The sequence below is a fragment of the Ziziphus jujuba genome, chromosome 9 (assembly GCF_031755915.1).
Source record: "Ziziphus jujuba cultivar Dongzao chromosome 9, ASM3175591v1".
In the NCBI taxonomy this organism is placed as follows: domain Eukaryota; kingdom Viridiplantae; phylum Streptophyta; class Magnoliopsida; order Rosales; family Rhamnaceae; genus Ziziphus; species Ziziphus jujuba.
In genome coordinates, this window is record NC_083387.1 from 26,012,466 (window position 1) to 26,024,844 (window position 12,379).

The following is a 12,379-nucleotide window of genomic DNA, read 5'->3' on the forward strand; positions in this document are numbered from 1 at the left end:
CGTAATGCTTCAAATATGCTATGGATTTGAGTTTGAAATTTTAGATAGGGGTACTGTATTTATTTATTTATTTTTTTTAAGAGCTCAAGGTTATTTATGATGCTTTGTAAATGAACATAAAAAAAATTAAAAAAATTATGATGCATCTAATAACTTTTCTAATATAAATAGAATTATCCTTTAATTTATATATTTGATTAATATATTACAAAAATTGAAAATATATATATATATATATATAATATTATACTTGTGTTTTTCTTCTATCTTTATTTTTTTTTTATTTTTTATTTTTTCTTCTTTTTACAATTGTACTTATTTCTAAAATATACTTTATTAAGAAATTTAATTATTATTATTATTATTATTTTGTTTTTTGGCTGTCCCCTATGGTGTGGCCTCACCACACGTGACTCGAACCCGTGCAACTGTTGCGCAAGTAGTGGCTCTCGACCATGCGAGCTAGCCAGCTTCGTGTGTTTTTTATTTCTCTATTATATTTTTTATTAAGGGGTTAAATGGGTCGTTAACATACGGTAACATGATATTTCCACCTGTTATCTTAACCAACTATGAAAGTATCTGGATGGAAATATCAAAAATATAATTATATAGAAATATCAATATAAATAGAAATGTTAATAAAATTAAAAAAAGTATAAATATTTAATTTATAATATATATTTTTACGATAATCAATCCACTATCTTTTATCTTTACTAATTTTTCCATCAAATTCTTCCTCTCTTAGAAGAGTTAGGAAATCTTCTCCACCTTCTGACATAGCACTCATTTCCTTTTTTTTTTTCTCGGCTGGTTCTAAACGCGATATTACAATACGTCAGTTAGTTAACATTCGATCCTCCTGGGACACTAAAAGAATTTCGCTTTCCTGAAAAAAGGAAACTTACGAAAGCATCTATCTCTATCACGCACTTCAATCCGCGCATAAGACGATTCCTCTTTCTATACTCAATTACGTAATAGTCCAGCTAGCTCGTCTGTGTCTGGCAGTTTAAGCCTTGGGCATTATAGTCACCGCCGGTCACCCATTCATCCTTTTTTTTTTTTCTTTTTTTTTGGGTTCCCTCTCTCTCTCTCTCTCTCTCTCTCTCTCTCTCGATGGTTCCTTTGTTTTTTGCTGGCATTTTCTAAACCCGTAAGTTTTAGAAGCCTCTTCTTTCAAAACCCATTTAAAAGCCATAAAATCATAATCAAAAATCCAAAATAACAAAGGAGAGAGGATCTGATATCGGCGATATTTTTTCCCCCTACTATTGGTGTCGAAGCTCGTCCACATTCAATATTGTCGCCGACATTTCCCTAAAATCGGCGACTTTTTCTTCCCTGATCTTAACAAGGTGAAAATGGATTGAGAAAATTGAGAACCAACACGATGCAAGACGGATCCATTTCAACATCATGCATTGGCAGGTCCAGCTGAGACGAGATTGAAGGGGGTACACGTGGCATTTTGGAATCAAATAGTACATACTAAAAAGGTTTCAAAAAAATTAAAAAGAAAAAAAAAAGAAAAAGCTAAACGGGCCACGTGCCCCGGGACCCACATGGGTCCACCTCATCTTCCCTCCCCAGTTCACTGACCTCATGGGACAACCCAAAGCTTGGTTGACAACTTCAGACATACTAATTTTTTTTTTTTTTTGGATAAATAAAAAATGGCAGAATCATTTGTTCAGATTTTAAGTACATGTGGATCATTAGCAGTTTTAATTTTGTAATCATATAGACATATAGAAGTATACAAGCTGTTCAATTTATTACCATTCGGTTGTTCTTATTGTTTTTTTTTTTTTTATAATGTTCAGCATGTAAAATTTATATTAAAATTTAAATAAAATTTACCAAGATTAATTCCTACAAACAGACATGATAGATTGAGTCGGTTTTCTACCATTGATCCACCCGTTAGGTGTTGTCCCCTTAGGTGTTGTCAGAAATACTAATTCTGTTGAATGACAAAAGAATATATGATCATATGTGTGGTTGCTAGGTCAGCTAGGAAATTTCTATAAAGTGGACTTTAAAAAATAATAAAAAAGGGCTACTTGCACCTTTTCTGACCACAAAAATAAATAGAAATAGGAAATGAAGAAAATGGCGTACGTAAATGGATGCACCAGCTGCATATTATGTACACCATTCTCTCTTTTCTGAGTCAGATCGAAGACCACCCACATGCCCACAGCCCACATCTGTCTTCCCTGCTCCATCTAATCTCATAAACCATGATCTTTGTTATCAAAAAAGTAAATAAACCATGATCCTGACCACCAACTAATCTTGTCTTCTTTTTAATTTTTTTTTTTTTTTTAATAACAGAAATACAAAAACAAATTGTCCTTGTGTTAGATAAATACTCCATTGAGTCACTAAAAAAGATGCTTTCTGTTAGATACGAGTAAACATGGTGATCATGTGTTTCTAGAACTAGAAAATTACAGGATTTACATAGGGAACCCAACCACATAAATTGGGAAAAATTAAGGTCTGTGGAAGGCCAGGAATGTGGTTCCTGAAACCTCGCCAATGACCAACTATCTTCTATATATCTTCTGTGGTCTGTCTCACTTCACCCAGCAACGTATATACATGTTAAGTGAGAAGGTGCTTATGGGTTGAGCCATAAATTCAGTTTGAACACCTCTAATCTACAACACAAATTCAACGAAATTCATTGGCCAGCACCTCAATACAAATTTCCTTGCCCACCCACCTGCATGATCAGCTTTCCTTCAAATATTGCGTACAACAATTTACCGCTGCAACAACCACAACAAGAGCAACAGCTAATTATGCACATTATTAGCCACAGAATTACTACTTTCCTCATAGCTAGGCTCCTCAGCTTCATGGATCGGCGTTAATGTGTCAAGGTAAGGCTGGAATCTCTCCATTTGAAACACACCCACTTTTTTCAAAAGAGCTTCATTAAAATGCTATACGTTACTCGCTTACCCTTTGGTTATGGTTAAAAGTTCTTCGAAAATCTAGCTAATAAAGCCCTTAATGAAAATATCATATGGTTATAAGCTTTTCGGAAGGCACAAAACTCAAAGTTAAAATCAGCTTCGTAGAAAGCATGCCAAACACGGTGCAAACAGTATTAGCATGGAATTTGTTCATACCAGAACCATTCACATAAACAAACAATTGCTTCTTCTTCTCTACAGTGAAAAGAAAAGGGAAAGGAAAAGAAACCTTGAATTGTAGAAAAGAAAAAAGTTGATGAAGCCTCTTCAGGAAAAAAAAAAATATATATATATATATATATATCGCACTTTATACATAGTAAAAATCAGAATGAATGTTTCAGTCCTGATTAAGATAAAAAAATATAACTATCCAATTTGTACAGAGATATATCGTTTATTCTAATCACTTTTGTCGAAACATTAGCTCCTTATTAACCACCATATTTCTTGTTGAAACTATGAAAAACTAAATGAAAAGACTTTTAGAGTGTCTGTACCTGGCATCATTTCTGAAGCTTACCAAGCTCTGAACTTGCTTTTGACATATTTTTGGTGTCTCAGACTAGGCTTAGAAGAGTCAATACTGCATGAATTTTGCAATCGGAAGTCAACTGGCTTAAATCCGGAATCCATGATCCTAGGATAAGCCCATTCAAATTGCCCCGTTTGGTTCCCTTCTACATTCGCATTTCCAGTTTTTGACCTCCCATCACCAAACCTTCTCTGTCCGTCATCCTCCTGAACTGGTTCCTGGACTTGTGGTTTAGAACCGCTGTTACTGAGGAGAAACGGATTTGAAACTACAGATGTAGAATACTCAGGTGCTTCTTCAGTTTTTTCCTCTTGTATCTCTTGAATAGTCACTGTTGACCTACCCCTGGTTGGCTTAGGAACAAAATGGTCTGAGAAGCAGATTGATGGGGCTGAAGTAGCAATTGTGATTCTCGGTCCCACAGAGGTAGACTCTTGCTCCATGGCTGGAAAGTATAAAGAGTGATCTGGGTGAAGCACAGATTGCATGAATGGAAATATTGGAGGAATCTATGGAGTCGATGGTGAAACAGGAAGTGCCAACAGGCGGTTTTGCTGCAGAAATAATTATTCTTGCTGCCACAAGTTTGTGAAGTCCAGCCGCACCAACCACACCAACCTCACCAACCACAGCCGCACCAACCACAGCCACCATTGTTGACAGCCACCATTGTTGACATGCTGCACCGATCAACAATTGTGGGCTAAGATGTTGAAAATTGTGGCCTTGTAAGCCTATAAATAGGCTCCTTACCGTTCCATGATAACCAAGCCAAGAGAGCAATCTCAATCCTCCCAAGTGAGGAGAATTGAGAGAAAACTCCAAGAGAGAGAGTTGTTTAAGTTCCAGAGAGAACTTGAGAGAAGAGTGAGCAATTCCAGAGAGAATTGGAGAGTACAGAGAGAGGTTCCACGAGAGAATCCTCCATGAGAGAAGTTTTTATTTTTGTATTCTATTTTTAAGAGATTAATAGAATTCTTTTATTTTCTTCTCATATTTCTTCTCTAAAGTGGTCAGAGAACCACAACAAGTGGCATTAGAGCCCAGATCGAGAGCTTGGGTTCAAAATTTGAAGAAACAGAGCCACTGTTCTTCAAGTTGGTGTTTCGGAAAGTTGCTCAAATAAATAATTTGACAATCCCAGGTGAAAGTACCCGACGAGAGGAGAACAACGAAGTTCGCTGGAGAGAAAACGGACGTCCCATGCGCCCGCACGCGCCGACTGAAATTTTTCTGCAACTGTTCACGCGCCCACGCGCCGCACGCGCCGTCTGGAGGTTGAAGACGACCACGTCAGCAGCCACGTCAGCGAACCCCTGCCACGTCATCTGCCACGCCAGCCGACACGTCATCTGCCACGTGTCGCCACGTCATCTGACACATCATCTGCCACGTGGTGCCACGTCAGCACCATCTGCCACGTCAGCAATATTTTCTGAAATTACCGAACAGCCCCTGAAGTTTTGGAAATTACGGAACAGCCCTTGAATTATTGGAAATTACAGAGTGACCCCTGTAGTTTTCTGAAATTACGGTGCAGCCCCTGAACTATTGGAAATTACAGATTGACCCCTGTAGTTTCTGTATTTGCAGGTTGACCCAGAAAGTTTGTAAAATTACATTTTTGCCCCAAAATTTCTGGTAATTATATTTTGACCCCGGAATAGTCAAGTCCACCATTTTCGGCCGTTCCGGACGCAACGGTTAACTCCGTTTTGCCAAATTCAGCTCCATTTTTGGTCAAGCCATAATGTCAATGGAAGAATCATCTTCGGGAGCTATGGTTAAGCTCACTGCCACAAATTATACACTTTGGAGACCTCGGATGGAAGATCTCCTCAATTGTAAGGATCTGTTTGATCCTATAGAAGCTAAAGGCGAAAACCCCGATCCCAGCAAAGTAGCAGAATGGAAGAAATTAAACAAGAAAACGATCGGTCAGATCAGGCAATGGATCGACCACAGTGTCTTCCATCATGTAGCGAAGGAAACGGATGCATATGCCCTCTGGACAAAATTGGAGGACATGTACCAGGCCAAGACTGCTCGGAACAAAGCCCTGTTGCTTAAGCGATTGGTACATCTAACATTACAGAGTGGAACTTCTGTAGCCGAGCATACCAGTGAGTTCCAGAGCTTGGTAAATCAACTATTTGCTGTGGATTACCAACTAGGGGATGAGGATCAGGCCCTCCTACTTCTAAGCTCTCTTCCAGACAGTTGGGAGACATTGGTAGTCTCTCTCAGCAATTCGGCCCCGAATGGCAAACTTACTCTGTCTATGGTTAAGGATGCCCTATTTAATGAAGAGGCTAGGAGAAAGGACATTGGCATGGATCAGTCACATGCCCTTGTCACAGAGAGAGGAAGACAGCAAAGAGGTGGTCGAGATAGGGGGAGAGGCAGGAGCAAGAGCAGAGGCAGATCTACAGACGGCAGAAAATCATCGTATAAGTGCTATCATTGTGGCCTGGAGGGTCACATGAAGAAGAACTGCAGAAAGTTGTTGAGAGAGCAGAGACTCCAAGGTAATCAGCCGAAGAAGGATGGAGAGACACTAGTCACTTGTACAGGAGAAGTGGCGCTCTGCTCCACCGAAGAAGAGACATGCCTTCATATATCAACCCAAGATGTTGAGTGGGTAGTCGATACTGCAGCATCCTACCATGTCACTCCACACAGAGATTTCTTTAAAACGTATAAAGCAGGAGACTTTGGTACGGTAAAGATGGGAAATTCCAGTTTCCCAAAGATTATGGGAACTGGTGATATTCAGATAAAAACGAATGTTGGTTGTACAATCACTTTGAAGGATGTCCGTCATGTTCCAGACCTTCGGCTTAATCTACTTTCGGGAGCAGCCTTAGACAAGCAAGGCTATGACAACTACTTCAGCAAAGGCACATGGAAAATGACGAAAGGTGCCATAGTTGTCGCCCGAGGACATATTTGTGGAACATTGTACAAGACTCATGTGAAGATATGTGCAGACAGCCTCAATATTGCAGAAGGAGAGGCGTCTCAAAATCTGTGGCACCAGAGACTCGGTCACATGAGTGAAAAAGGATTGTCCACTTTGGCAAGGAAGAAGCTTATCACTGTTTGCAAGGATGCTGTGCTAGATCCTTGTAATCACTGCTTGTTTGGTAAGCAACATAGAGTCTCCTTCAGTTCCTCTGCATCGAGAAAATCAGAGTTGCTTAGTCTGGTGCACTCTGATGTTTGTGGTCCCATGGAGGTGGAATCATTAGGTGGCAACAAGTATTTCCTGACCTTCATTGATGATGCTTCACGGAAGGTGTGGGTATATTTCTTGAAGACAAAGGACCAGGTACTGGATTACTTCAAACTGTTTCATACCATGGTAGAGCGTGAAACAGGAAAGAAGCTGAAATGTCTCCGCTCAGATAATGGAGGCGAGTATACTTCCAAGGAGTTCGATGCCTACTGCAGAAGACACGGCATTCGACATGAGAAGACGGTCCCTCGCACCCCACAACATAATGGAATAGCCGAAAGAATGAACCGAACCATTATGGAAAAGGTCAGAAGTATGATCAGTATGGCTAAGCTGCCAAAGCCATTCTGGGGAGAAGCTGTTCGTGCTGCCTGCTATTTAATCAACAGATCACCATCAGTACCGTTGAATTTTGAAATTCCGGAGAAAATGTGGTCGGGTAAGATTCCCTCCTACTCTCATTTAAGAGTGTTTGGTTGTTTAGCTTATGTACATGTATCCAAGGAGCTCAGACAGAAGCTCGATGCAAGATCTACTCCATGCATCTTTATAGGATATGGAGATGAAGAATTCGGATACAGGTTATGGGACCCGAAAACCAAGAAGGTTATTAGAAGCAGGGATGTAGTATTCCATGAAAACCAGAAAATGGAAGACATTGAAAAGCCCAGAATGTCTCCTAATTGTAGTTCTAGTGCCGAGAATTTTTGTCCTAATCCAGCACCAGCACAAATAGCCACAGAGGATAATGAGGTGCATGAAGATATACCGGAAGCAGACCAGGAGGAAGAAGGGGATATTGAGCAGGGGGAGACTCAATCCTCTCAAGCAGCTGCAGGGCCATCACAGCGGTCAGATGATGGTACACCTCCTGAAACCAGTGGTTTACAAGTTCGGAGATCTGAGCGAGGCCGAATTCCATCAAAGAGATTTCCAGAATCTGAGTATATTCTGCTTACTGAAGAAGGGGAGCCAGAGAGTTTCCAGGAAGCTGTTTCTCATCAAGAGAAGGAAAAGTGGCTGCAAGCAATGCAAGATGAGATGGAATCCTTGCAGAAAAATCATACTTATAAGTTGGTTGAGCTTCCAACAGGAAAGAAGGCACTAAAGAATAAATGGGTGTTCAAGCTCAAGAAAGATGGCAGCGGAAGGGTGGAGAAACACAAAGCCCGATTGGTGGTCAAAGGATTTCTTCAGAAGAAAGGAATTGACTTTGATGAGATTTTTTCACCAGTGGTAAAAATGACTTCAATTCGAGTCATTTTTGGTTTAGTAGCAAGTCTAAACCTAGAGCTTGAGCAGATGGATGTGAAGACTGCATTTCTTCACGGTGATTTACATGAAGAAATCTACATGGAGCAGCCAGAAGGATTTGAGGTTTCAGGGAAAGAAAACCTCGTATGCAAGCTAAAGAAGAGCTTGTATGGCCTCAAGCAAGCACCAAGACAATGGTATAAGAAGTTTGACTCGTTTATGGTGAGTCAAGGCTATAAAAGGACTGCAGCAGACCAGTGTGTTTATATTAAAAAATTTTCAGGTGGAAACTTCATTGCACTTTTGCTATATGTGGACGACATGTTGATCGTTGGACAAGATGCAATGAAGATGAGTCAGCTGAAGAAAGAATTGTCTAAGTCTTTTGATATGAAAGACTTAGGACCAGCTCAACAAATTTTGGGAATGCAAATAATCCGAGACAGGAAGAATAGAAGGTTATGGCTATCTCAAGAGAAGTATGTTGAACGGGTGATAAAGAGATTCAACATGGATAAAGCCAAACCGGTCAGCATTCCACTTGCAAATCATTTCAAGTTGAGTAAGAGATTGTTCCCCTCATCCAAAGAAGAGATAGAGGAGATGGCTTCAGTACCATATTCTTCAGCGGTAGGAAGTCTGATGTATGCAATGGTGTGTACCAGACCAGACATTGCTCATGCAGTAGGTGTTGTGAGCAGATTTCTTTCAAATCCTGGAAAGAAACACTGGGAAGCAGTCAAATGGATTCTCAGGTATCTTAAAGGTACATCGGAGCTGTGCTTGTGCTACGGGGAAGGTGATCCAATCTTAGAAGGCTATACAGATGCAGATATGGCCGGAGACCCTGATAATAGAAAGTCTACATCAGGTTATCTCTACACTTTTGCAGGGGGAGCTGTGTCATGGCAGTCAAGATTGCAGAAGTGTGTTGCTTTATCCACTACTGAAGCAGAGTACATTGCCGCAGCGGAAGCGGGTAAGGAAATGTTGTGGTTAAAGCGTTTTCTCACAGAATTGGGCATCAAGCAAGAAGACTACAAGATACATTGTGATAACCAAAGTGCCATGGATTTGAGCAAAAACTCAATGTATCATTCCCGTACAAAGCACATTGACATCCGCTATCATTGGATACGCGAAGTAATAGATCAACAGTTGCTGAAACTGTTGAAGATCCACACAAAAGAGAATCCAGCAGATATGCTAACAAAAGTTGTTGCTCAAGAGAAGCTGAAGCTATGCAGAGACATAGCTGGAATAGATGGCAGATGACCATCAGTTTTAAATGCGGCTGGAGGGGGAGAATTGTGAAGTCCAGCCGCACCAACCACACCAACCTCACCAACCACAGCCGCACCAACCACAGCCACCATTGTTGACAGCCACCATTGTTGACATGCTGCACCGATCAACAATTGTGGGCTAAGATGTTGAAAATTGTGGCCTTGTAAGCCTATAAATAGGCTCCTTACCGTTCCATGATAACCAAGCCAAGAGAGCAATCTCAATCCTCCCAAGTGAGGAGAATTGAGAGAAAACTCCAAGAGAGAGAGTTGTTTAAGTTCCAGAGAGAACTTGAGAGAAGAGTGAGCAATTCCAGAGAGAATTGGAGAGTGCAGAGAGAGGTTCCACGAGAGAATCCTCCATGAGAGAAGTTTTTATTTTTGTATTCTATTTTTAAGAGATTAATAGAATTCTTTTATTTTCTTCTCATATTTCTTCTCTAAAGTGGTCAGAGAACCACAACAAAGTTGTACATGGCTGTTTCAGGGGAATAACTAAGGTATGCCCAGTTATGGAATTGCATAGGATACAAACTTGCTCCTGGCAAGGTTGATTTTCTGCACATGGAAAAGCATTCCTGTTGTCTTTGTCGATGATCATTCTGCTTATAATTTGTAGACTCTGATGGATTTAAACTAGCAAGAACACGAGCAGTAGTGACTTGTTCCTGTTCTTCATTGCTTTTAGACTCCCCTGAAGATGAGGAAGATGAGCCATGTTGAGCCACTACATGGGCAACAAGAATAGTTAAATACTTAGAAAATTTCTCTTAGAACTGGTACAGAAACCAACATATGCATGAGAATTGAGAAACACACTCAAAAGCAAAAATGGAAGACATGATGCATAATTTTCCATCCGAAAAAATCTAAATAGGATTCTCTGTCTCCACTAAAACAAGAATAAAAATTACGACAAAGAAAACACATACATCATTTCAGGGCTGACCAAGCAGCCATCGCAGCATTCTTTTGTGCTCTTGGTCCTGGCTGTTTCCCCAGCAAAGCTCAGCCCAGCTAGCTCAACTGTACATGAGAATACAGGAACATGACCTGGTCCAGAACGAATGGTGGTATAAACAGGAAGGTTCAACCCAGCTCTATGAGCAGTTTCCTGAAGCAAGTTTATATAAACTCCCATTTCATCCTCTTGCAACACAAAAACAGAGAAGAGTAAATTAATTACCATAGAGAAACCACCTTATTCTCATGGCAGACTGCATATGAGTTAAAAAGTACAGGTTTAATGACATAGTGAAAGGGCATGGATGAAGCAAGCAGGCCCACCATGTAACAATGGAGGCCAGAAGTCAGGAACTTCTTGTTAGCATGAAGTTTACTAAATGGTAAGCATTTTTCCTTTCCCTTGTTTTCCATCAACCTACATGCTTCTAAACCTTCCACCACCTATTCCAAATTGAAAATACTTCTATAAGAGATAGAAACCTCTCAGATGATGTCTTCAACAAGGTAGGACCAGAATGTCTCAGAGAAAGAATCTACAAAAAAAGTGCATTTGGACAATATGGTTCATATGATATTTCCTCCCTCACACCTCCCCTACTGGTTTAAACACTTGATATAATACACTGCAGTCTCACTTTCTCCAAAATCTCGTTATCCGATTAAAAGACTTCAATAGTATCAACTATCCTACATCTCCATCACTCCCCATAAAAAATAAATGTTTTCCGAAAATATATATTTATATATTAAAAGGGGAAAAAAAAAAAAAAAGATAGAGATAGAGAGATAAGGAAAGGATTTTCGATGAACCCAGTCCCCCAAAAACGAAGAAAGAATAAATAAATAAATAAACCATTTACTGCTTCCTTATCAAAGCGATGAATAAATGAAACTAATTGAAGAAAAGCACTATAGTTTTGCTGCTCACTAATACTCTTGCAGCCAATGCTCTAGAAGGCCCTCTATGTGCCAGTGTGTTGATTGCTACCTCTGCAGCAGCATGCTCAGCCTGTCTGAGCGTAGAGCAAAAGGAAGGGCTTTCAAAGGTGTCTCTATTGAAGGTGACAGTCGCTTTGAATCGATGGGCATGATCTGGTCCCTCTCGGATGCATGCATAAGATGGCAAATTGAAGCAGCTTCTTTGAGCCAACTCTTGTAATTGGTTCTTATACATGCCTGGACGTATATTACAATGCAATTGATAAATAAAGAGGAGGCATCCTGATATTTCATTTGAAGAAATAAAGAGTCTCTGTCTGACACTCTAGTCTCTTGTGTTGTTAATCAATGTAGCATGTGGTTGACCATGTTAGAAAAGCCTCGGCTGTAAATTTTAATAACCTCAGCAAAGTATTAGAGTTCACCAGAAGTTATGTCCTAGAGCCACAACTATCCATGCAAACACCAATGAGACCTCCAACCTCAAGGGTTTCAACAGAGCAAGAACATAAAGGGAAAAAAAAAAATTACAAATACAAAGTTTCCTTTTCATTGCCAATTCAAGTTGACTGGGCAGTCTTATGGCAATATTTCTATTTTAAGGGTATACTTTGACTTCCCTAGTGAAACCTAACACAAAGAGAGAGAGAGAGAGAGAGAGAGAGAGATTGAGAGAGGAATTAGCAATCAATTTTTTGGATATATTCAACATTGATCTTTTTTTATGTATCAATTCATTTTGCATTTTAATTTTCAAGTGTGCTCAACGAAGACAACTGTACAAGCACCTCACTACCTTCCGTTTTTGTCCTCAATATTTTTTGCTGTTTCCACTGTTCAAGCAAAGGCATTTGGATAGGCAACCTACCAAACTATTCTTTTCAGTCAAAGTTTACAATTTCTTTTCTTTCTGTATTTGCTCAGCAACCAACACATCAAAAGAAACAAAAAGTACACCCCAATCCCACAAACAACCATCAATGAAGCAGCTATAATATCTTCTCCAGCATCTTTTCTCCTGGCCCAATTCCAGATTCGTCATCTGCTCCGATAAAAAATCTAACTCATAGCACAAAACTTTTTTCCTCGCCTCTACATGATTATACTGAAAAAAAAAAAAAAAAAAAAGAACAATTTCGTTCTGAAATGCACTTTGATATATGCACTT

At 39.8% G+C, this 12,379-nt stretch overlaps 2 protein-coding genes across 3 annotated transcripts; both read right to left on the reverse strand.

The window, feature by feature from the left end:
* Window positions 1-3,271: 3,271 nt before the first annotated feature.
* LOC125424005 (uncharacterized) lies at window positions 3,272-4,427 on the reverse strand. Its single transcript, XM_048480155.2, has one exon. The coding sequence runs from the start codon at window positions 4,014-4,016 to the stop codon at window positions 3,513-3,515; it is 504 nt and encodes a 167-aa protein (XP_048336112.1). The 5' UTR covers window positions 4,017-4,427; the 3' UTR covers window positions 3,272-3,512.
* A 5,350-nt stretch (window positions 4,428-9,777) lies between these two features.
* On the reverse strand, window positions 9,778-12,326 carry LOC107427898 (double-stranded RNA-binding protein 3-like). Of its 2 annotated transcripts, none has more exons than XR_009640815.1 (3): window positions 10,594-11,343; window positions 10,239-10,455; window positions 9,778-10,033 (listed from the first exon to the last, which is right to left on the reverse strand). XR_009640815.1 is itself a non-coding variant. In XM_060820238.1 (3 exons), the coding sequence occupies exons 1-3, from the start codon at window positions 11,444-11,446 to the stop codon at window positions 9,991-9,993; spliced, it is 504 nt and encodes a 167-aa protein (XP_060676221.1). In that variant the 5' UTR covers window positions 11,447-12,326; the 3' UTR covers window positions 9,778-9,990. The 2 variants fall into 2 exon arrangements, 1 of the variants encoding a protein (XP_060676221.1); XM_060820238.1 differs by having other exon boundaries at window positions 10,239-10,453; window positions 11,201-12,326.
* Between the last annotated feature and the right edge of the window lie 53 nt (window positions 12,327-12,379).

Excerpts from the sequence above, each read along its gene's own strand:
- LOC125424005 (XM_048480155.2), bottom strand. The coding sequence starts at position 4,016 with ATGCAATCTGTGCTTCACCCAGATCACTCTTTATACTTTCCAGCCATG.
- LOC107427898 (XM_060820238.1), bottom strand. The coding sequence starts at position 11,446 with ATGTATAAGAACCAATTACAAGAGTTGGCTCAAAGAAGCTGCTTCAAT. Across the intron at positions 10,454-11,200 it reads CATTGGCTGCAAGAGTATTA|GATGAAATGGGAGTTTATAT; the intron begins GTGAGCAGCAAA and ends GTGTTGCAAGAG. Across the intron at positions 10,034-10,238 it reads TTGGTCAGCCCTGAAATGAT|TGGCTCAACATGGCTCATCT; the intron begins GTATGTGTTTTC and ends TTGCCCATGTAG.